The 26,419-nt window shown below is 37.7% G+C and overlaps 1 protein-coding gene across 4 annotated transcripts in view; it reads right to left on the bottom strand.

The window, feature by feature from the left end:
- Positions 1-3,342: 3,342 nt before the first annotated feature.
- The window catches only part of LOC131032384 (uncharacterized), a 128,107-nt gene continuing 105,030 nt past the window's right edge, over positions 3,343-26,419 (bottom strand). For 2 of the 4 annotated variants that reach the window (XR_009358777.1, XM_059210760.1), the window contains exons 5-6: positions 4,067-4,219; positions 3,344-3,934 (exon numbers count right to left, since the gene is read on the bottom strand). Coding sequence is in view for 3 of the 4 variants with exons in the window: in XM_059210760.1 (XP_059066743.1) it covers positions 4,205-4,219 (15 nt within the window). In the remaining variant the exon portion in view is untranslated. Of the gene's footprint in view, positions 3,935-4,066; positions 4,220-26,419 lie in introns of all 4 variants that reach the window. The other 2 variants (XM_059210758.1, XM_059210759.1) reach the window with 2 other exon arrangements.

Here is a 26,419-nt window from a genome sequence, read left to right as displayed (position 1 = left end):
ACATATACATTCAAAACATATTCATCCCATAAAGCATTTTAACTAAAACAAGCGATAGTAAAAACCAATGTCACACTAGGGTGTAACACTTATTTTGTCTATGAATATCGATTTATGAACCCCTTGACATCAACAAAAATCTTGTCCATATGCTTTTAACATCAATGCAACATTGTCTTCTTACCTTTGATGTAAATGACAAATTTCAACAAAAACCAACATAATTCCAAACCATAACCGAATCCTAAGAAAACCCTAAAGTGAGCTTTCTACTTGAAATTAGAACTTTCCCAACTTGCTTGAAAAACTTTGGAAATTTTTGAAAACTTACCAACACTCACTTAACATATGACTTTAAAATGGGAACTTTAAACACTAAAAGTTCCCATTTCCTCCAAGAGTGTCAAATCCCTCCTCAATGTTGCACATGAGAGAACTTACCTCCAAGAATCCACATCTTCTCCAAGTGCATCAAATCTTTCCTCTGGCATTATGGAAACAATCCCTCTACTATGCAAATGAACATCAACTAAAAGCTCCTCTGTTGCACAAAAGAACATCAACCAAATGTAGATACATCGAGTACCCACAAGAAAAGCCAGGTCCCCCTTTTTCAAAGAGACATAAATATAAAAGGTGCTTCTTAGATTGAGATGATATATGTCCCCTTGCCTTCATTTTCTCTAACCTTACATTTGATCTTTTCTTTACATTCTAAAGTATATATTCATCCTCACTATCATGTGGTATGAGTCTTCCTTATGCATTGCAAAACCACAATATTATGTTTCACCTTTGCTTGTAGTAAGAGCTTTAGTTTTCTTCATCTTCCCATCGATAAGATCTTTGACCCATTGAATATTACTTATTTAGAAATGTCCACTATTCTGATAATAACAAGATTTGAATTCTATCTTAACAAGAAATACAATTTCCTCAATAATTGAATGATTTTCTCTACTTTCTTAATGAATAAAAGAAGAAATGATAGTTTTCAAACTAGGATTCATTTTGTTTGATGTAAAAACGATATGATCAAAACTTGAAAGCATACTTCTTTGTAAGATTCGTTTAGCATCGTCGTCATCATCAACTCTCGACTTTACACCTGCAAGTTGATTAAGGAGTGAACATAATGTACTAATATCCTGAAAAATAGTCTCCCTCTTTCATCTTCAAATCATAAAGTTTTTTCTTTATGGAGATTTTAGCACTTGAAGCCTATGAACCAAATAAAGAACTAAGCCCCTCCCATATTTGCTTTGATTTTTTCATTAGATCAATATGATCTTAATTTAAGACCACTCAATGTTGTGGCCCTACAATCTTTAGCCATCCATTTTATTGCTTCATCTACATCTTGTAGTTTTTTTATAATTCAAATTACACCACCCCATAATTCTTTTTCAATTAAAAACAATTGTATCTTTATCTACTATGTATGAAAATAGTACCTTTCAAATTGAACAATATTAACTAAATTTTCCATTTTAATAACCTTATTACTCCAAAAATTTCTTCATATACACAAGAAATATTAACTCCTTTAACATTCCCGAACAACGGTACCTACCTTTAATTCATTCACACAGATTGAATATACTATAAATATATTTTCAAAAAGAAACTGAAGTTTACCGAATCAAACTACCAAAACAAAGCTTAAATAATTTCCAGACCCTTACCTCTTCTCAAGAACACATTTCAACTTGCTCCACATGTAGCATTAAGCGATCACTTTCATCACGGCTTAAAGGATGTCAACTTACCGTTCTAAAATTCCCATTTAGACATAAGCGTAGAGAATGTGAGTAAATCTTGTAAAATTCTGCATCAACCATGGCATTTCCATAAGACCACATTTCTTCGAGGTATTCTGTCCAAGAGTTCTCATATGTCGGGCTGTGTGTTTGGCGTTTACCCCTGCCAAGTGAATTTCCTTGAATCGAAACCAATCTCCCTGCAACAACTACTTCTATCTTCCAAGTGCATTTACTTTGAAAGTTTCAAAAGCATTTTCAACAAGTCCACTCTACACACGTCCTGCAATCATTGATTCCACTATAGAAACCTCCAGAACCTCCTCGGGCTTTATATTAAATGTCAACATCATATGAATGTTGGGGGATACATTTTTTCAGGAATTCCTACGCCCTTAGAATGTCTCCCATTACAACACAATCACGGGCAGAGATAAAAATGCTCTAATACCAAAATGAAAGAAAAAATAAACCTCGATATCGTTGATTCATAGCAACAGCCTTTAAAAGACGATACGAAAGTAAAAACTGAATAACAGAATAAAAAATTGAACCATAACGGCAGTAACCAAGTAGCCATGTACCCATTGTAGCTTATGCGTCACTCCCTCAAACCACATATCATGTGGTTTAACTCAAGGAACTTAGCTTTCCAATGCTGCGTCCACACAGTTCATGGCAGTGTTTCTTTTCTTCTCTATTTATTCCCCTAGAGGCTATCAAACAAGAATCATTATACTCTCTGCAATGTTGATAGGACCATTACAAACTTGGTGACATGTTGTCAATGGCAGTACATGGCAGTGAATTTCACTAGAACTCATCAAGAATAATCTGCCTCCCAGTATTTTCTCTATTTGCATTCTTTCTTTCTACTGTTATAGGGACTAGTCAGTTTTTGAGGTCTTTCCATGATTAACATCAGTTTCTCTTCACAAAACATCCGCATGTGCTCAGCATGGATTGCTGATTCTCTACTAGATTATTTTCTTTTATCAATATTAAGCCTTTTTAATTATTAAAATACTATAACTACTAAATATCTTAATTAATTGGGGTTAACTCTGCAGTGCAACGGCAAGTTGCAAATCTGCGTTGATGCGGCATTGTGTGTTCGAATCCCTTGCAGGTCGCTCGTTTCCTGCCCAGGTGTGCTTGTCGTAATGTTGGAGGTGATTGGTGGTTCGTAGGTGACATCCCCAACGCGCAAGATGTGGTCGCTAGTCAATGGCTTGACCAACACAGGCATGGCGTTCTGAGGCAGCGGTAGGTCCAGACACGGTGACGGTGGCAGTCGAACAGCATTGGTGTTGATACCAAGTAACAAATGGAGTGATAAGGAGATCAAGTGGAGCGATAAGGAGAGTTGGATGCAGCCATATAAATTGGAGGTGTTAATGTCTCATAATCATTTGAATTTGAGGATGGGTTTCCTTCTGTAATCCCACTGGTTTTTGAGGATGGGTTTCCTTCTGTAATCCCACTGGTTGTAAATTCCAGTCAAAAGCCCTTATCGATAAAAAAAAAATCTTATTTAAGTTTTTTCTTACTGCCTCAAATTTTAAAGAGAAAACCAACCTTTATAAAGAAACAATGTTGTCCTAAATTCTAACCCCTTTTGGTGATTGAGATAGCTGTCACAACATTGGGTCTTGTTATGTAATTAAAATCATCTGATTTAATTTCATTTACAGATCTGTGAAACTTTCAGAAAAGCCTTTCAGCCAAAATACCGTCCCTTTCGATTTGATTGCCCATTTTGGCTGTTCCGCACATAGAATTGCCAAGGCTTTTAAAAAATACAGCCAGAACTTCGGTACTGATACGAACCATATTTTTCCTCAAAGCTGAAAAAAATCTAGCAGATGAAGAAATTGCATACCACATCATGATTTCTCCCAGGGACATTTACTGAAATGTAATCTAAAAAGTTACAATATAGAGGTATTTTCTAAAATACAAAATTTAAATAATTGCCATGGATGATGTTTAAGCGCCTCGATCAACAAATTCAATTTCTCCTATATCATTGATCAGCCAATTCAATTTCTCCTGTATCATTAAGGCTTGAAGTGTTTGCGATGTTGCTGGAGATTTGCTCATAAATTTCCCTTGCAGAGAAACTTGAGCACAAGAAGACTAAGGATGATGTATAGATACCTACATGCCATAAACTGCAACATTCAGATATGGGCTTTTGTGTTAGAATTGGTTACCTGTGTCCTATGAAGAATAAAAAATGGTCCTTGTGGACTTCCAAAGCCAAGTTTTTATCTTTAACATAATTTTTGCAATAAATATGATACCTGTGCCGATACCAGTACGTTTGAACAGTTTCAAAGTGCTTGCTCAGGACTGATGCAACCAATAACAGAAATCCCACGCCTATAAAGCGCCATCGATATCTTCTGACAAGTTTTTTGAAGAGTTCCTTTGCTTCTGTTCTAAGCGTTTGCCATCTTCAACACAAGGCAGTACAAACATTAGTAAGACTTCACACATGATATGCAACAGAAAATGAATAAGCCATCCAGCAGTTTCACCTTGAAGAATCTTACCCAAAAAGACATATTACTCTAGAAAACATCTCAATGAAGGAAAAAATATATACCGCAAAAAGCTAAAATCTTTTAATATGTAATATGTTAAGGGTGCTTTCAAAGCATCAATGTAAATGGTAAACAGGAGTGTCAGCATATAGTCTTCTACAATATTAACAAGCTAACATAAACAGAAGTGTTTAATTTGCTTCATGATGATAATGAAATAGTAGCAGAAGTTTACGATATAAAACAAGGCAAGCACAAAAATGTATGAGCTTATAATCATAAATTTCAACAATTTCTGGTAAAATAGGAAATAGAACTGGCTGATGGTCTGAAAAGGCGATTGTTCATTGAAGGTTTACTTATGTCATTAAGAAAAAAAAAAGGTTGCACCACCCTCGTCCTATTCCAAAGCCTACAATCGAACGATGGACCTAGAAAGTGAAGAAAAAAAGGTCCTTGCTAAGTAAATAAAAAATAGAGGAAGATGGAAGTTGGAACGACAACACTAACAACGAATCAAGAGTAGTGCAAGCTCTCTTGAGGGACATTGTTATGTGACTTTTCTAAGAGAACTTTTTTAGAATTAAAAATGGAGATAAAAATAAAGGATATTATAATAATTTGATTTAGAGGAAGATTAATAAAGAATTTTTATGAAAAAGCTTTATTTCAAAAAATTTCTTTGAAGAAAGGAATAATTGGTTATTATTTGGTTGGTCATTTAATATTTATTTCTATTGGCTTTATTTATTTCTATTGGCTTGGTTAATGATTGATTGAGCTTGATTTATTTAATTAATTGACTTATCATTGGTTATTTATTTGTTCAGTTTATTTTGTGTTTAATTGATTATATGATATTTATTTATTATTGAGATTTTATATTTATTTAATTGAGTTTGATTTATTTGATTTATTGATTTAATGTTTTATTAATCATTTATTGATTTATTAATTATTTATTGTTTAATGGTTATCTATTTATTTATTGTTTAAAGAATTAATTAATGATCAATGCTTTATTGTTGATTTGATTTTATAATTAATATTGAGTTACTATTTATATAAACTTTTTATTTATTTATTTAATTATTGGGTTTTGACTTCTTATTATCCCATTTATGTTCATACTATTACATTATTATTATTATTTGTATAATTAGTTATATTATAAAGTTTACCTACCCCTTATTTCTATTAGTTGATTTTGAGTGGGGTAAGTAAATAATATTGTTGAATAATACTTACCTCGTTATCATGCATGGTAGGTATAATATATTGTTCTGATTGGTCGAGGCTTTTCTATTGTTGGAAGTTTTGTTTTGGATTTCGATTGATTTTTGGATTGGATTGCTAGGAGATTTTGCATTTGAAGATTTGGATTGAGGATGTTGGATTGATTGCTCTTCATCAATTTTTTTTTTTTGCTATGATTGCGGCATTCCAGGTTGGAGCTTCAAACTTAATTCTCTATATTTCTATTTGGAAAAGATTGTATACATTGTGACTGTTGAATGATTGTTTGGGGGCTTGGAGATCGATGTTTAAGATTTCATTTTGATTTGGGGTAAAATTTGCAAGTAAACATATTATATTATAATTATGGTGTAAATCTAGGAATGATGTGTGTTATCGAGAATGCATATTCCACATTTCCCCTATTGAATCTTTATTTTCCTTGTTCCCTGAGATCTTGCTAGAGTTTAAAGAGTTCTTGGATTGCTATATGATCATCCTTTAAGCATTTTTCTGCACCTTTCCATGATGTGTTTATTTGCAAATTGGAGTAAATATGGCTTTGTCGGGAGTTGTTTCCAGGAAGTCTTATGTGTTGTATTTTGTCGTGGTCCTATTTGTGGATGTCTTGGTTTATGTTTGGGCTGTGGGTAGACTTTGAAATGTTTTATTCAACCTATTCTTGCAATATTATATCTCTCTTAGTCGTAGTGTAGATTTGGTGTGGTTATGTGCACTTTTGAGTGGTTGTGGCTGGAAAGTGATGTTGAATCCTCTTTGTAAGTTCTTGATTCTTCATTTTTGTGTTTATTCATTGTTATTTCACCCTCCCGCACCTTCTTGGATTGATACTTAGCCAATTTGAGAGCCTAGGAACCCAACTGGGCATTTTTACCAAGTTTAGAGTTCGTTTTATGTTATTTTTCCTCGAGTCATATGCGCTATTTTGTGTTTTGAATGCACTACTCTGGCTTTTGGATGTGCAATTATGCTTGCAGTTTGCAAGTTTTGGGGTTTTTGTGTTATGGGTTTGGTTGGCTTGATTTTGGGGTCCTTCCAGAGGCTTGGTATGATTGTTTTTTGTTCCCCAAAGTTGTGTATGGATTTATCTTGATCATTTTATGAGGATTAGTGCTCCGATAAGAGTTTTTGAGCCTTACCATGAGGACATTGTATACATGTTATAATGCTCCAACAAGAGGGAGAATTTCCTTCTTGTTGAGGAAAGTTTATTAGAGCTCCAGTGGGATGTGTTTTGCCTCACTGTTAAGAGTTGGACATGCTTTGGATTATCTCTTGATTTCATGTTTATGCTTGGTGTATTAATTGGATTGGTTCTTGTGAAGGCTCATGCTTGCTTATGGGCATATGCTTTATGTTATGCTTCAAATTCGTTCTCACTGTTGATGTGATTGTACTTATGTCTATTGTGAGCCTTCATATTGTTGTGGTGATGTTATCTTAATGTATGTTTTACCCTAAGGTTTTGGTCCATAGTTGGGAGAGTGGGCTCTTGCATGTGTAGAACCTAGGTCATCAGCAATAGCTCTAGGAGGGGGCCTAGACCTATGGAACCACATGAAGATTTTTCCTATGTAATTGCAAGTAATAACTTTAATAAATTGATTAGTGGGTTTGGGTAATTAGGATTCACATAATCAAGATAATGAATTTGAGTTGTATGCCCCAATGGCGGGTCCCAGGGAGGTGGTTTTGGATTCTATGGTTGGGAAGACTGTTGGAGTGGTAAACTGACCTCCCTTGTTTGGCTCCAAGGTTGAGGTGGATTCCACATGAGGATAGCATGTGATAACACTTGTCCCTACATGTGTCCATTATTCTTACACCTTTTGTTGATTATACCTCTAAGAGTTTATTGATTTATGATTAGCATTGGGATGTGATTTGATTAATTGTTATGGTTGTTATATTTGTGATGTTGAGTCCCTTGCTTGTTAGGTGTTAGCCTAGGTCTTGACTGTGGGTTGAAACCCCATGTCATCTCCTAGCACGGGGGGGCGGTTCCTATTGGTTCCAGATGGTCAGGTGGTTTGATGCTTCTTCCATTAGGATGTTCTTCGTTGGATGCTTGCATGCGTGGATATGGATTTATAATATCTCATCATGTGAATGGATCTTGGAGCATATTCTATGTAATAGGAATTGATATATGTGTTTCGTATCTCAAGAAAGATGTAATAGTAAAGAAGACTATGTAATTAGTATCTTGTGAACATATGTATAAGGACTTGTAGTGGGTTGGTTTTAGAATGAGATGTATTGGATGAGATTGTTGTAAATGGATATTCAATGTGTATGTAATTCTAGATTAGAAAGGAATTAATTGGCTTAGTGATATGATTGGATTATCTTATGTATATCTTGTGGATGGTAGTGGATGTAGTAATGATCATGAATGTCTTGATTCGAATGATATTAATCCTTAATGTTACTTATCCTTGGACTATGCAAAGAATGAGTAGTTGTAGATTTGTATGGACTCTATGATTCTTCCTTATGCGGAGCTAATTTCTATGTATTGAGATAGTATATTGAATCATGATGATATCAAAAATGTAAAAGAGATTATGTAATTGTGCCATGTATTCTTATATAATAGGACATGATGATGAGGTAGTTGAGGTTATGATCTTGTAATGGAATAGGAGGTTGTATTCATTGTATGATACATGTTGTAAGAATGATCATTGGGTAGAAAAGAGATGGAGATCTATATGGAATAAGATTCAAAATGGTTAACTATGTGTGTCTTCATTGTAGAAATGGTGTTATTATATAATTTTGTTATAAGTAATCTCATTTGGAAAGTAACTAGTATTTGTTGTGTGGACTTGATTATGGTTGTGTATATGTTATCTTGATAGGAAGTATGATGAAATTAAGAAAGGAATTGGAATTGCTTATATGCTAATAGTGCTGTTTGGATTCATATTGAGATAGATGGGTAGTAAAGATATGGGAATTAGGAACACTTGGAATTGGTGTTTTAAATTGAACTTAGAGAGTTAATGGGAATATGATAGGATAAGTGTTTGAAAATTCATCATCCTCATGATAAGAGAGATAGAGTTTTAAAACTCGGACTCGCCGTGGACTCAACAAACCAAAAAATTGGACTCGGACTCGGACTCGGACTCGGACTCGTGAAAGACTCGCGAAAGACTCGACAAAAAAAAACCCGTAGTTTTACAAAAAACAGAAAGAAATTAATGCATTTAGAAAACATAAGAACCATAATTGAAGCATTACACATGTCATATGATCTCCAAACACTCAATATTTAAAATTTCATATTTCATACTCTTAGTTTCAAACTTTAAAATGTATAATAGCAGCATAAGTTTATAAATGTTTACAAAATTACATATAGTGATAGGTCTAGATCTTGGGGGAGAGAGGGGATAGACGAAGAGTGATAGGGAGATAGATAGGTCTAAAATTGTGGGCAAACAAAGTGAGTGAGATAGACAGGGTGAGAGAATGCTAATAGGAGCCTATTGATTATTGAAATTTGACTAAGTCTGAAAATTTAAAAGATCTTCTAAATCCTAGAATTTGCATTATAATTCCTAGAGATCTGAAACCACTCTCAAACAACTTGCCAATATATACATGAAATATAACTTAAAGTATAAGAAAATTTTCCTTTCCTATACTTAAATGTTATATTTCATGTATATATTATGATGAAGAGAATGAGATTGACTTGAAAAAAAAAGATTTAGATAATTTTTTGACATGTTTTCTGGGTTGCACGAGTCTAGTGAAAGACTCGTACAAGTCAATTAGAAAGACTCACCTCGCAAGTCCATGGTGAGTCGACTCGTGGCGCCACTGGACTCACGAGTCTGTGGCGAGTCCACGAGTTTTTAAACTATGGTTATAACGAATGTTAATGGTTTTATGATATTGACGTGTTATGTGTTATTGCTAGTAAGTAATGATGTTAAAGTACCCTAGGGATTGGATGAATGGATGAATGATTTGTAATGTCCCCATTTTTTGAGAAGAATTAATTAATTAATTAATTTAACTAGTTAAGTTGTCCAAATTATTATTATTTTTCGTGGATAGCTTAATTACTTATTTTCATTAATAATATTAAGTTAATTATTTATAAAGTTATCAAATAAATTAAAAATTAAAAGATGAATTTATATTTAATTAATTTAATAAAGAGACTTAATTAAAACTTATATCATAAGTCTCTTTATTACTTTAATTTCCGTCCCAGGCAGGGGTGGGTGGGAGAAGGGTGGGTGGGAATTATAGAGTCTCATCGGTTAGGACTTCAACTCAGGGAAATTCCAATCAATCACCGGAGCTCGTTCAGGAGAGAGACACCTCGGAGAAGGAGCTAACTAACCAAGAACTGCCCCTATATCTCCACCGGTGTTGCTACCTTTGCTCCTGTTATTTCTGTTCAATGAAACTAGTGAAACAACCGGATCAACATCTATGTCTATAATTCCCCCCCACCACTACCCTTAGAATAGGTAACACAGACGCTCCATCTCTATGTCAGTCAAGGGCCAAGATGAAACCATTCGCTGTCGCTAGATCTCACGACCCCACTAACCAGTAGCAGGAAAGGCAAAGGCACTTAAAGCAGCACCACTGCCTATTGAACTCCCATCCTTTGTTTCTAGATCCACCCTTCCTGTTGTTGAGAGACAGTCCCTATATGCCTCCCAACGATAATCCCAACAGTAATGAACTCTACCTAGGGGTGAAGGATGGTCGGGACTGCTTGCCATACTGAGGCCCAACCCCTATTCGAGTGAAGAGGGTGCAACTGTAGGCATGGCTAGATTGAATCGCTCTAGGGGTATTCTCAACAAGGTCGACATTTGTCTAGTGGCTATAGCGACATCTTGTCGTAACCGTTCCGGGGATCATATTTGTTAACGCATCAAGAAGATGGATCTGTCGAGTTCCTCACGAATAGTAGGGCCCCCTAGGGGAGGGTGGGAGGAGGTGGCTATGGGCGATTCTAGAACTATTTAGTTCTCATTGTCCACGTTGTAGATGCACCCCTATGTACTGACCTAAAGAAGGTTCCTCATCTAGTTGGCGTAAGGGAGGTAGATGGATAGGCATGCGTGGGGAGAGGAGGTAGTTCCGTTTTTGGTACCGCCCATTTCCAATCAAGCAAGATCCATGGCTGACCCCATTCTCCCACCGGCTATGGGAACTAGCACGCACCCCTCGAGTTCCAATAGAAGAGAGAGCACTAGCGGCCCTGGTGGGTCTTGCTCCTATAGGGGTATGAGTCAACTGCTTCATCGAGGTGAAGGGCGGTGCGGGTTGACAATACTCGACCCACCATTAGACGAGGGCTTTAAACCACCAACACCCACAAACATGCGTTGATTGATGGATGTTTATCATTGATTCCCTGGAAAGAAGAACTAACTTTCTCTTGGCTAGCCTAGCCTAACTCGAGATAGTATTGTCCCCACTTCGACCCGAACTTCCAATGATGAAACAAAGAATGAAACAAGACTTTAATCCCTATCCTCCATATGGAAGCTCACTTAAGTAAAATAATATTATTTTAATATTATTTCTAGAAGCTTCTAGAGATGGGCTGGAAAAAGTATAAAGAGAGATCTAGTTGAGCTTCAAAGCAACTTGGATTGGTTTTGATATTGAATTGTGTTTTGTAGAACCATAGGGTGTCTACAGACTTTGGTCTTTGGGAATGAAAACTCCCATAGATAGCATAATTGAGGGAGTAAAAGACCTTTCGAGGGGTTGCAGCTGAGAGTGGGAGACAAATCAGTCTTCCATATTGAGCTTATTGAGTTACTACATTGTCATGGTGGTTGGGATTCATGAAGTTTTCAGACTTATTCCATTGGAGTCCTAAACCCATTGATTTCTATTAAAGGAGGAAGACAATTTCATTGAGGATCTTTTGGTGGTGTTGTTTGGGTAAAAACTGATCAGAATTGCAGGTCTATACTGAATTGGGGTTTATCATCTAAACCCACGATTTTACTCTTCCTTCATCATTGAAGTATTGAATCATACTTTGGAGGTCAACGAAAGCATTAGTAAGGAAGGGCGATACCTTTTGAGGTATTTCAGAGGAGTATTTGAAGAGAAATCAGTAGCATATCAGGTCTGAAGTTAAATGGTATCAAACCATTGTTCCCTTCAATTTTGCTCATAGCTTCCTATTTTGGCAACAAACCTTACCTAAGAAGACAGTGCCATACTTGGGAAGATTAGGCGATCATTTTGGATAAGTAATAGAAGGTCAGAAGGTGATCATTGAGTGTTATCAGATCATCCTATTTGCAACAGGAGCAATTTCTTAAGACAAGTTTGATTCAGCTGAGTGGAGGCTCCTTAATCAACAATATTGCTTGCTTCTTCAAAGATTGTGTTTGGTGATCTTTTCCAGGTTCATTATCAAGCATTCTATGTACTCATTTCAGTTAGTTGAATTAAGCATGGCTGTCAATAATCTTCAGAATTTTTGAGTGTTAAGATGGTAGAGTTGGATCATGGTATTGTCATTGTAAAGGCTTATTGGATCATCATTTTGAATTAAAAGGGAGAAATAAGGTTGGATTACTATTTCATATTTGTCTGAAGTTTTCATGCCAATTGTTTGACGTAATGATAGCAAGTTGTATATGTATGTTAGTGCGCCTAAATGAGTATTGAACTCTATAACTAGTGTCATATGCATCTTTGGTGATTGATTTATATCAGTTAGGAGTCATTTATAATTGGTCTTTCATGATAGCTATATGTTGGTTGAACCCTATACCAAACTGAAAATTTCTGAGACACTCTGTCAGCATAACACGCAAACACCAAACACCATAACACGTATATTGAAAAGTCAGATTATCAGTAAATATTCCTTGTATTTCAGTCAAAACACTACAAGGGATATTTCATGATTATAGGTATGCATTGAGATGATATTTGTTACAAAGTTATTTTTGCTTGCATTGTATGAGGTTATGGTTATCTTCATGATGTTTTATGTATTCATGTTATAGTAATGTATGATTTGGAGTAATGATAGTGTACTATGTTGCATTAATAGATGCTTTGAAAAAAAAAAAATCTCTATTTCTTAGTTACTTTAGTCATTTTCTCTAGGGTATTTTGGCGAGTATTATAGAACTCCTGAAGAAGATGCAGAACCAGCTAGCCGATGGGTTGAAGAAGAGATGGTTCATTGAGCGATTGATCCCTTTCTTATGTAACAATATGAAAGTAGTGCCTATGTCCTCGTATGCCACTACGTACAATTGAGCAATAAACATCGAGAGTGAAATTGATGCAGGAGCATCCCCACTCCATGGCAATCTTGCATCAACCAAAAATATTTTCCTTTTGTTTTGCTTTTTGTTTGCAGTTTTAGCATTTCTTTTGTGTGTACTGGATTTGGCTCACCAGATCTTGTGGAGTTGGATTTTGCTTGAAGACTTGATCATCTTTTTTTTCCCCAAACCACAACACATTTGGATCATTTTCCGGCAAAATATCGCTACCGGTTTCCATGACAGTTTCCTGTTACCAGTTGCCTGGACCTATGCATTGGTGATCTATCGAACCCCTTCCGTAGCTTGCAGTGCCTTGTGCGTTGATTCTGATGTTCCTTGGCAAATGGCCAACCTCTTCCCGTGATCTACTCTTCATCCTTTGGATTTTCCGGAAGAATTTCTTTGGCGGAGGCCGACCTTGTTGGTTTTACACATTAGGTCTTGTTCTTCGAGTTTTGATCCCTCATTGGGCCGACCAGATCCCCTTGGATCGTATAAATCATTGTAATAGATCTTTAATGAGCAACGAAGAAGTCAAACTAAGCTTAGAAGATAGATCTTAAGATTTGAGGTCCCAATTGTGACCTGTTTTGTACTTTTGAGCATGTTCTGGCATACCTGTGAGCTGGTTTATGTAATTCGGTTATTACCGGTTGGCTGTAATCAACTTTCATGTTGTAAATCGATTTGTTCTACATTGTCTCCATCATATCCTTGTGTTTCCGTTGTGTTTACTCTTGTTGACCGGTTCAATCTAATCTCTTTGAGGTTCCTCCTTACCGGTGACTGCACCAAGTGGTATCTAAACGATTTTTCGTTCCGGTTGTCCTAAGAATTTTATTGCGGGGTGGCGGACTAAGGATCCGACCTGCAGTTGCAGAGGACTGACAAAAGATGGCGCAAAGAGGAACTAGGAATGGTGGAGCGTGTGGGAATGCAAACCCTGCTGTGATGGAAATGTTGTGAAGGATAGCAACTTGGTTGGAAGCCGTTGAGATATCACATAGAAGAGGCTAACATATTGAAGATATAAGTGAAGATGAAGGAGAAGAAGCCCCGACGGAATAAGTAAACCCACCTGCGGTTGATCCGAATGAAGAAACGTATTTGAGGGTTTTGAGTAGGGCTAATACTAAACCCCATTTTACCCCACCGGAATATGATGGAAAGTTGGATTCCAATGAATTGATGGATTGCATCTCGAAGATGTAAAAGTATTTTGATTTTGAGAACACCGCAAAAGAAAGGAAGGTGAAATATGTTTGTACCCAGTTGAAAGGTCCTGCATCTCTTTGGTGGGAACATTTGCAAATTGATGGACAAAGGAGAGGTAAAGAGGAAACCAAGACATGGGATTAGATGGTTGCTAAGTTAAAATCAAAGTTTATAGTGGTTGATTATCAAATGAGTCTGTTTCGGAAGTTGCAGAATTTGAGACAGAAGGAATACATCGAAGCATTTTAGAAGTTGAATATCAGATCTGGACATGTTGATGATGAAGTTGAACAAGTTGGAAGATATTTGAATGGATTGTGGATGTCTATATAAGATGAACTCAGTTTGATCAAATTGTAGAGTGTTGAGGAGGCTTACCAGTATGCCTTGAAAGAGCAGAGGTAGAGAGGCAAAGGTGGAAGGTTTACCAGAGGAAGATTTCAAGGGGGAAGAGGATATATCGAAGGAAGAGGTACTTGTATAGATCAGAACAAGGACAAGGAAGTAAGCAAAGAAGGTAATTCATACCGGAAAGAAGATAGAAACATCTACCGAAGAAGAGAAACGGATGGCTACCAGAATGAGAATTTTGGAAAAGATGACAGAAGACAAGACAAGAAGACATTTAGAGGTACTTGCTTTAAGTGTGGAGGAGAAGGACATCGTGCATTTGAATGTAAGAAGACAAAGAATACCAGAAGAGCGGAAGTGGTGGAAGAGAACCCCACCGGATCAGCTAACAAACTGGAAGATGGAGAACTACTAATGATGACGAGAATTTTGTGTCATACCAGAGAAGATGAAGAGCCCTTGCAAAGGAGAAATTTGTTCAAGACCAAATGTAAGGTATCCAGTAAGTGTTGTAAAGTTGTTATTGATAGTGGTAGTTCAGATAATCTTGTTTTAGAAGAGATGGTGAGTAAGTTAAACTTTGAAAGATTGAAAGACCCTAAGCCTTATCAGATAGCATGGATTTAGGATGAACATAAGTTGTTAGTAAGTGAGCAATGTTTGGTGAAATTGAAAATTGGGAATTATCATGACGAGTCTTGTGTGATATTATGCCTATGGATATTTGTCACCTTTTGTTGGGTAGACCTTGGCAGTTTGATAGACAGGCAATACATGATGGGAGAAATAACATATACACTATTGTGGCAAATGGGATGAAGCAAACCTCGTTACCCTTGGAAGAGCCTACAAAGAATGAAGTCTGTACAAACGCTAGAATCTATTTGGTGGATGGAATGAGACATGAGAATGTATGTTTTGTCGTGGTTCCTAGGAAGACTGAGAGACCGAAACCGGAAGAAGAACAACCAGAGGAGATAAAGGAGTTGCTGACAGAGTATGAAGACATCATTTCAAATAATGTGCCTGATGGATTACCATCGGTAAGAAGTATCAGTCATTGCATGGATTTGATTCCCGGAGCTAGTTTGCCTAACAAAGTTGCACACCGGTTGACACCGGCAGAGAATGAAGAACTGAATAGACAAGTGCAGGAGTTGCTGAAGAAATATTTGATCAGAGAAAGTCTGAGCCCTTGTGTGGTACGAGCAGTGTTAGCACCTAAGAAGAATGGAGAATGAAGAATGTGTACCGATTCCAGAGCAATAAACAAGATCACAGTGAAATGCTGGTTTCCTTTGCCCAGGATGGATGACATAATAGATTGTTTGAGCGGAGACAAATACTTTACAAAGATAGATTTGAAGAGTGGATACCATCAGATCAGGATCAAAGAAGCAGATGAGTGGAAGATAGCATTCAAGACAAATGAAGGACTGTATGAATGGTTGGTGATGCCTTTTGGGTTAACTAATGCACCGAGTACTTTCATGAGGTTGATGAAAGAAGTATTGAAGAGATTCTTGGGTAAGTTTGTTATTATTTATTTGGATGACATTCTGATTTTCAGTGAGACAAAGAGGAGCATTTATTGCATTTGAGACAAGTTTTCCAGAGGTTGAGAGAAGAGAAGTTGATAAATCTCAAGAAGTGTACTTTCATGAAGAAAGAGTTAGTCTATTTGGGATTTGTGATATCTGCTGATGGTTTGAAGATGGACCCTGAGAAAGTGAAAGCAATTGTTGAGTGGCCTACACCGGAAAGCACTGGAGAGGTAAGATCATTTCATGGATTGGCTAGTTTTACCAAAAGTTTATCAGAAATTTCAATTCTATTTGTAACCCTATGACTGAAACAATGAAGGGAGATAAGAAGGAATTCAGGTGGACCACCGGAGCAAATAAAAGTTTTGAGCTATTAAAGCAGAAAGTGACTGAGCAGCCTCTGTTAGCTTTACTGATTTCAACAAAGTATTTCAAGTGGATTGTGATGCAAGTGGAACAACAATAGGAGCAGTCTTGAGTCAAGAAGGGAGAGCAGTAGCTTATTTCAGCGAGAAGTTGAATGATGCTAGAAGAAGATATTCAGTCTATGATTAGGATTTTTATGCGATAGCTCAAGCCTTGAAGAAGTGGAGACACTACTTGTTGCCTAAGGAGTTTGTTTTGTATACAGATCATCAAGCCCTGCAGTATTTGAACAGTCAAAGTAAGTTGAATCAGAGACATATGAGATGGGTAGAATTTTTGCAAAGTTACAACATTGTGTTGAAGCATAGAAGTGGGAAATCTAACAAAGTTGTTGATGCATTGAGTAGGAGAAGGAATTTGCTGACAGAGATGAGAGTGATAGTATTAAGATTGTATGATGATGACCCGGATTTTAGAGAACCTTGGAAAGCATGTAGAAAACCGGTTATGGCAAATAGGAGTAAGTGGTTGGATTATTTCATTTAGGATGGGATGTTATTCAGAGGAGTTCAGTTGTGCATACCTAAGAGTTCTATGACGGAAAATTTGATAAAGGAGAAACATAGTGGAGGATTAGCCGGACACTTTGGTGTTGACAAAACAGTAGCCTTGGTGAGTGAGAAGTACTTTTGGCTTCAGATTTATAAGGATGTTAGGAAATTTGTGCAAAGTTGTAGAATTTGTCAGGTTGCAAAAGGGAATAGTGAGAATGTTGGATTGTATAAGCCTTTAACAGTACCGATAAGACCTTGGGAGGATATAAGCATGAATTTCATACTTGGATTGCCTAAAACACAGAGAGGGAATGATTCTATATTTGTGGTGGTGGAAGATGGCTCATTTCATACCTTGTAGGAAGACATCAAATGCAGTGCATATAGCAGACCTATTTTTCAAGGAAGTGGTGAGATTGCATGGGTTACTGTTGTGACGTTTTCACACATCGCCCCATTGCAAATGGGGACCCATGTTTTTTTTGCTTTTTAGGGTTTGTTTTTGGTCTTCTAGGGTTTTGTTAGTTGGCCTTTGCATTTTTGAGTGCTGTCGGGGAGATCAATAGGGTAGCAAGTCCGGCTTGAGTGAGGTCCTGATCCTGAAATTTGGCTAAGTTTGGAATGTCCTGATCCTGAATTTGACTAAGTCTGGAAAATGAAAAAACCTCCAAAAACTAGATTTTGCAATATAACTCCTAGAGGTCTGAAACCACTCTCAAACATCCTGAAACCACTCTCACTTATACTTAAATGTTATATTCCATAAAAATTATCCTGATAGAGAGTGCGAAAAGTCAAATTTCGCTCGTGTCCTTCTCCAAGGGTCCAGAGCGAAAAGCGCTCCTGTCCCTCTCCAAGGGACCAAGGCGAATCGCTCGTGTCCCTCACCAAGGGACCAGAGCGAAAATGCTTAGTTGAGCCATTCCTGACCTTGTTTGGACGAATCGAGACATCAAAGGCATGGTGAAGGACGAAATGAGCATGATAGAGCATCCAGACTTGATCAAAAACAACGAAATGATGAAGTTTTTGCCTAGAGGGTCAAATTCGCTCCTGTCCCTCACTGAAGGACCAGAGCGAAATTCTTCATAAGGTACGATCTGGGCAAAGATCAAGCAAGTTTTATGTTTGAAGGTAAGAAAGGAGATGAATTGAACCCATTGAAGACAAATTGAAGATTATCAAACGTCAACAAGGGACCCAAATGCCCAAGTTCGCTCCTGTCCCTCAGGCAGGGACCAGAGCGATTTTTGTCTTAGACAAATTTCTTGCCAAGTTACAACCGATCTCAAGGCATGGATGAATGAAAGGGGACATTACGAGACCGTTGAAGATAAATTTGGAAGCTGGCGAAGTGTGATGGAGACTACAAGTACAAATTCGCTCCTGTCCCTCTCCAAGGGACCAGGGCGATATCTTAGTTATGTTGCCTTTTCCTCAAATTCAAACCACTCCAAGTCAAGGGGAGAGGTGGCAAGGACATTTCGAAGCGTCTCAATCAAGCACAAAGTTACAAGGATCGCCAAAATGAAGGATTTGCACTTAAAAACCTAGGTTCGCTCCTGTCCCTCTCCAAGGGACCAGAGCGAAATCCTCATGAGGCTCTAAATTTTGAAAGTTTATCAAACATCAAGTATCCAAGGGGATCAAAGGGACTTCATTCTACGCGATGAAAGTGATGGCAAGTTGATGGAAGCAAGGACAAGCTCAAAAACTTGAAGTTCGCTCCTGTCCCTCAGGAAGGGACCAGAGCGATATTGATTATATTGGCCAAATCTCTCAAATATCACGTAAGGTCAAGGTTTTGTAAGGTCATAAAGGGTCCAAGACATGATTAAAAGATGATATTCAAAGGCTTCAAACGTTAAACAATCATCAAATTGAACAAAGAAGCTATATCGCTCCTGTCCCTCTCCAAGGGACCAGGGCGATTTGTATGGGATCCTTCATTTTCCTTCAAATTCATGCCAAGTCAAGGTTTTTCGAGATCACACAAGGTCTAAGGTGTCATTTGAAGATGATTTACAAAGGTTCCAAACGTCAAAGTACTATCAATTAAGCAAAGAGCCTATATCGCTCCTGTCCTTTGGACAAGGACCAAAGCGATTTCATTAAAACATTCATGTTCCGTCAAAACCAAGACAAGGCAAGTTCACGCTAGATCAAGAACGTCCTTTGGAAGGCAATGAACGAGGAACCAAGGTTGAGAGGTGATGCACTTGGACTAGAGCTTCAAGATCGCTCCTGTCCCTCTCCAAGGGACAAGGGCGATGATCCTTCCAACGTCTTAACACCTTGTAGAATTCAAATGGAACGAAAGGGGAGCGAAAGAATAGCATTGTTTGTCCATCACAATGAAGATTAAAGATCGAAGATGCAAAATCAAGGGGAAAGCATGAAGATCGCTCCTGTCCCTCTCCAAGGGACCAGGGCGATATCACATCTAAAGGGCATTCGTTTGCAAAAACAAGTCAATCAAGCTCGAAATCCCTAGCAAAAAGGGCAATTTCAACGTAGAAATGAATACTTTGGACGTCAAAAATGCAAGGATCATGACCCAATTGATGGATCGCTCCTGTCCCTCAGTCAGGGACCAGGGCGATGAGGTACGTATTTTCCATTTTCAAAATTTGGCGCTCAAACACATTTCTTTGAATTTATTTTAAATGCTAAAAATCGATAATTTTTTGAAAATTCAATTAAATGGCATTGAAATATTACGTTTGAATATTAATTAATTATTTTTTGCCTTGTAAAAAAATCGAAGTTTGTTAATTAAAAACGATGGCAAATTAATTAATTATTATAAGGCGCTTGGGTTTATTTTGTCAAAGTCGGCCTTTATTATTTTAAAATTGCTTTATTATTACCAAGTCGGCCTAAGGTGGTAATTGTGAGATGAGCGCTATAAAGGGAGGGTGAAAATCTTCATTTTCACATTATCATTCTTCATTCACATGCGATTTGAGAAGGTGCGAAATTGTGTTCAAAGTGCGATTTGGAGTTTACAAAGCAAGGTGGTGTGAACTATTATCCAAGGTGGTGCGAATCTAAATTTTCCATTTGAACAAAGACATTGAGGAACACATCAAAGATATCCCCAAGGGTGGCAAATGGACAAAGAGGACGTTCATTATCCTTCAAGATCACGTTGAAGCCATCAAATTTTGATTTTTGCCTAGGCGAATTCCTTTATTTTGGCATTTTAGAGTTAAGCTCTCAAGTGAGGTATGGCGATATGGATTTATTGTTTTGATTTCGAATTTTGATCGTCATTGCCTTAAGCTTGAATTTTGAATTTTGTTTTCCCTTAGCTCAGTCGTTTTTAGGAAATGATAATTCAAGGACTAATTATGAAGTTTCCTAAAATTATTTTAATCTATGCTATTCATTGCAAAATCATGTTGCTAATTATGAAATGTTGTGTAGGCATCGAATGGAGATCTCATCAAGGAAAATCAAGCCGAATCAAGGACAATCTTCGCCGGGACGACCAAGCCAGGACAGGGGCGACCTCTTCCAAATCCAGCATTCCAAGGCGAGGTACATCATCGTCTTGCACATCAAGGACACAAGGAGTTAGGACAAGGGCTCGTTGAAGAAGCAAATAATTTTAGAAGAGTTAATCAAAGATAACTTCTCAACGCTACCAAGTTGAATATCTACCAAGCTACAAGTGTCAGATGAGGTGGCATCCCAGTCATCACTCCTCCAGTCAGTGTGATCCACCTCAGCATGTCCAGATTCAATGTACTTAACTCATGGAAGGTGGCACAAACTCCGATGTACCTACCCCGGCTATCCATTGGTCGATTTTTCTAGAAGGGACATGTGTCCAAGCAATACAATTTTGTCATTGGTCAAGCATTAAATGTTATGTAATGGTTGTAACAAACCCTAATTAGGGTTTTCATTGTAAAATCTTGGCCATTGATCTTGAATTGATCTAAGCCATCAAATTGTATTGTGGGCACTATATAAGCCCAAGCATTTTTATTTTGTAAAGGCTAATTAGCAATAAGTTAGAGATAGCATGTAAATAGTTAGAATAGTTAGAGAATAGTTGGAAGCAATTAGAGTAGAATAGGAGGACAAGGCAAGAAATTGTTGCCATTGATTGTAAACAAACTCCATTTTCATTGAAGTAATGGTGAAATATGTCGTTTTCTTGCAATTTGCATGGTTTCTTGTTGAGTCTTCAATCCTAGATGGTAGATGATTAGATGAATGGAGGAAATGTGATTGATTGATGGTGGAATTCGTATATCCATACTACTAGCAGTTTGTTGATTGCAGACTTGCCTTGTGTAGTCAACTAGAATCGTCCAGCTTAAGCTCAATTTCAATTTGTTGCCTCTTCATTGATATGCATCAACTTGGATGGTATCTATGCCTGCGGTGATGATTTGAACATCATAAAGCTTCCCTTAGAAGATCGCACTAGTCTTGTGTAGATGTTCCATTGATGTCAAAACAAGACCTAGTTAGAGTTTCATCAAAAAATCAAGTCATTGCTCCTACATTCTTAGTATTAGGATTAGATCCTCTCTTCGCCCTCATCCTTTTCCATTTTTTCAAATCTAAGTCAGTAAGAGCCTGTGTCCAGCAAAGCAGATCGGAAGTTCAATCATCACATGTAAGTCCCCTTGTGATTCCAGCAAATCACATCATACCACTGGAGCTTGTCCACACGTAGAGACCCTACATCAAAGAACCTTGGAGTCTACCTAACTGATCCTTTACGCGAATCTTTAGCAGTTAGAGACTATTTTCTCAAGAGAGGATAAGGTACCCTTGGGTATTTTATTCTGTGTTAGGCTGTGTACAAAATACACGTCAACAGTTACCTAAGAGCATAGTTTCAGACAAAGATACTAAGTTTCTTGGTTATTTTTGGAGAACACTTTGGAAGAAGATGAAGACAGATTTGGAATTCAGTTCTACTTTTCACCCACAGACTGATGGACAGACAAAAGTGGTTAACCAGAGCTTGGGAAATTTACTGAGATGTTTAATTGGAGACAAAACCGGAAGCTGGGATTTGATCTTAGCACAAGCAGAGTTTGCCTACAATAATTCAGTGAATAGGAGTACCGGAAGAACACCTTTTGAGATTATTAACGGAGTGCACCCTAGAGGTATATCAGAATTGAGAGATATCAGCAGTGAAGATTGGAGGAGTTCAGAAGCAGAAGAATTTGCAGATCACATGAAGGACTTACATATTCAGGTTAAGCAGCATTTGGAGGACATGAACAACAGGTATAAGGAGAAAGCACATGAGAAGAGGAGGCTTAAAGAATTTGAAGTCGGTGATGAAGTAATGGTGTATCTGAGGAAAGAGAGATTCCCGGTTGGAACCTATAACAAGTTATAGATGAAGAAGTTTGGACCTTGTAGGATCATGAGGAAATTCAGTTCGGAAAATGCATATGAAGTGGAGTTACCGGATGATTTGAACATATCATCTATATTTAATATTGCAGACCTACATCAGTATCATGAACAAGAATGTAGTGAAGGTAGTATAGAAGACTTGGAGAACCAGTTGCCCCGGAAGGAACTAGATCAGATTGAAGACATTTTGGACAGTAGGATTGGGCGTAGTACCCGAAGCAGTCAATATAAGGAATATCTTGTGAAGTGGAAAGGCAAAGCAATTGAAGACTCATCTTGGATTTCTCAAGTACATGTAGCCCGCCTTGGTTTTCCTTTGACCCCTGCAAAGTGAGGGACTCACTTTTTCAACAACCCCGGATGTCTGATGTAGGACCATCCCCGGTTCATGGAAATCTTGCATCAACCAAAAATATTTTCCTGTTTGTTTTGCTTTCTGTTTGCAGTTTCAACATTTCTTTTGTGTGTACTGGATTTGGCTCACCCGATCCTATGGAGTTGGATTTTTCTTGAAGACTTGATCATCTTTCTTTTCCCCAAACCGCAGCGCATTTGGATCATTTTTTGGCAAGATATAACTACCGGTTTCCATGAAAGTTTCATGTTACCGGTTGACAGTGTCATGTTATTGGTTACCTGGACCTATGCACTGGTGATCTATCGAATCCATTATGTAGCTTGCGGTGCCCTGTGCGTTGATTCCAATGTTCCTTGGCGTGTGGCCGACCTCTTCCCGTGATCTACTCTTCATCCTTTGGATTTTTCGGAAGGATTTCTTTAGCGGAGGCCAACATTGTTGGTTTTACAGGTTAGGTCTTGTTCTTTGGGTTTTGATCCCTCTTTGGACCGACCGGATCCCCTTGGATCATCTAAATCATTGCAATAGATATTTAATGAGCAACGAAGAAGTCAGACTAAGCTTAGAAGATAGATCATAAGATTTGAGGTCCCGGTTGTGACCTGTTTTGTACTTTTGAGCATGTTCTAGCAAGCCTGTGAGTTGGTTTATGTAATTTGGTTATTACCGATTGGCTGTAGTCATCTTTCATGTTGTAAATCAATTTGTTATGCATTGTCTCCATCATATCCTTGTGTTTTCGTTGTGTTTACTCTTGCTGACCGGTTCAGACTGATCTCTTTGAGGTTCCTCCTTACCGATGACTGCACAAGAAACCAAAACATCCTCTTGAGGGAAGAGGAAGATCAAAGATGACAAGAGCACCGCAGATAGTGGTGATGAAGAATCCAAAACCATACAGGCCCTTTGGCGGGATATGTTGAGAATGATGAAAGAATTGAAAGCTAAGAAAGAAACCAATAAAGAAAGCAATGAACTGTGGTGTACTGAATGCAAAAGCAAAGGGCACACGAAAGGAAATTGTCCTAAAAATATGTTTTGTGAGATTCGCCAAGTGCTGAGACATTCAATTAAGGAGTGCCCATACAATTTGAAGACAAGAAGTACACAAGTACTCTTCACACAGGAAGATTCCACTCCATCGAAATCACATAATGCATTGCTAGGCAGTTATTGAGGGCGAATTCAAATACAGTATAACTACAAAGGATGTCCTATCATACAATGCCAACAATGTAGTGAATGGGGACACTTTGCGAGAGACTGCTAGAACAAGAAAGACAATGTACATCTATTGTGCAAATGGTGTGGACTAGGGAATAATGAAGACACCGAGTGCCCAAAGTAGAAGGGTATTAATATGTTGGATGTGGCAGAACAAGAGGAGGTAATGCTAGCAATAACGAGAGCACAAACAAATAAGGGGATGTATTCGGACTCTTGTACAGAGAAAGAACGATATCGAGAAGGTAGAGCCAAAGTAGAACAAGTACTGGCGAGGAACGAGTAACCTCCAATGGAACTGCAAGTACGTCATTGTGGGAGTCGGTTGCAGGTGTTACAGACAACCATACCCATCAAGATGGCAGACCTTCTTCAAACTATGTCGAAACCGAGAATGGCAATTGCCAAAACAGTCAGTGATGACACAGACATCTGGAAACAATGTAACGCAAATACAATGCAAATGAAATTGGATTCATGTCGAGTTCACCAAAGATGTCTAGGGGAAAAAGTGAGACTAAGTATGGAAACCCTAATCCCACTCTCATCCACACTCATGGAATACGAAAGAGCCTAGGGAGGTAATGCATGTCAGCTACTTCTTATGAGAAAGAGAGAGCCATGGATTACCTCTTAGGTTTTTTATTCCTTTGATGTAAATGAGAGAGAGGAATGATGCAAAATGCAATCTAGCCTAGAAAGCAAGTAAGCAAACAAATCCTAATCTGAGAATGCAGATCAAAGAACAACTGATACACTGCTGAAAAGTACAGATCAGAAGACAAAATCAGAGGTGCACTTGTGTCTAAAATCTAAGCAGAAATGTCCAGGACTAGGGTGCCACGCCACTGCCCTGATTCTGCAATTCTAGAGCTACAACTAAGAGAAGGGATTATGAGACCTATGGATTGTTGTTCTGCCAAATCTAGCTAATAGAGGGCAGGTTCAGGGCACCACGCCCCTGTCCTGGGCAAGACCAGGGAACCACGCGCCTGTCCTTGACAAGTTTTCTGCACTTCTGAAGAATCTGAGTGATGTAGATGCCTGTTCCAGATCTGTACTTGCTTCCAGATTCTTGTTTATGCACCTGCAATCTGAAAACGGAAGGTTTGGGGTGGCTATATAGGGTTTTGTCGTAGTCAAACCCCTGTGTTGGTGATTTCCACCTCCACGAATAGTCGATAATGTATTGAAAATGTGTGTGCAAGAACCTTGTGTATTTGCAAGATCCTAAGAATGAAAGTAAACAAACTAGAGCAACCCTAAAGAGTAAACCCTAGTTGCTTATAATTGATAAAGTAAATGCTCTAAATCCATAATTCAAAGTGATCTAAAGCATGAATATGAATCAAAATGAAGCTTATGCAAAGATCTGAAAACAACATGAAAACATACCCAACCCCAAGGGAGAGGTACAAGTCAATCGTCAGTCAGTGATCTCCTATTGTTCTTCTATATCTTCAAAAGCCCCCAATTGAAAAAATGATGCTTGATGGATGTTTGATGGATGAATGTTGAATGTTGTTGAAGACATCAAAGATCTACTCTTTTGCTGCAAAGAAGGCTCTAACACTCTAAAAAATTGTTCTTAGATTCTTAGAAGAAGACCCTTTCAAATGAAGAAAGAGAGCTCTTAAGTATGAAACCCTAGATCTTAATTTCATGTTTAGGCCGACCTCGGATTTGAATTTCTCGTTGATATTTTGGGGTTAAGCATTATCACATCATAGGATTGTGCTCCCGAAATTTCAGGAAAAAAGTCGCGGACAATGTGCATTCCCACTACAGTCCAACCAACTTTTCACCAAATTTTCAGGGCCGTTAGATATGATGATATTAGAGGGCATCCCAAAGTTACAGCTGATTTCGAGATGTTTTGATATGCGAAATCGTGCCTAAACGGTCAAAATAAGACATAATTAGGGTTTATGATTAAATGATTCGTTGGAGGAATAATATGAAAAGGGGCACACTTAAGGTAAAGGGCCCAACTTTGTAATGTGTAAAGTGATGAGACAGGACCTTAGATTTAATTAAATTAATTAATTAAATGCTTAAAGGGGAATCAAAAATGCAAGATGCAAGACACACTAAGGCTGGTGCTAACCTAAGTGTGAAATTGTACCTCCCTAGCAAAAGTGTACAATTTACGACGCTACAGTTTGGAGAGCTCCTCTCTTGGAAGTGTCCACATTTCCGACTTATCATAATTTAGTCTTGAGACATCAATTTTAAATTAAAGTGAGAATGATAATATATTAATAAAAATAACTTTATTAAAACTGAACACATTTTATTATAATATTGAATTTAAAAAAAGAGTAGAACTTATCTTGGCACTCTCTCTGATTTACCCAAGAATGTTGTTGGCTCCTCTTAAATATTTGTCGACCCTTTGGTAATACTGCTTGCTCAAATCACAAACAAAAATTCCCCAAATTCCTTGTAAAAGCTTAAGTGGTGTTGGAAATTAAAAAAACACAATCAATATCTCCAAATATTACAAGTGGTATCAGAGCATGATCCTGCCATCCTACAGGGTAAACATGAAT

This window comes from Cryptomeria japonica, chromosome 8 (assembly GCF_030272615.1).
Source record: "Cryptomeria japonica chromosome 8, Sugi_1.0, whole genome shotgun sequence".
NCBI classification, from domain to species: Eukaryota; Viridiplantae; Streptophyta; class Pinopsida; order Cupressales; family Cupressaceae; genus Cryptomeria; species Cryptomeria japonica.
Note: the sequence above shows the minus strand (reverse complement) of the source record. Positions and strands in the feature narration are given on the sequence as shown.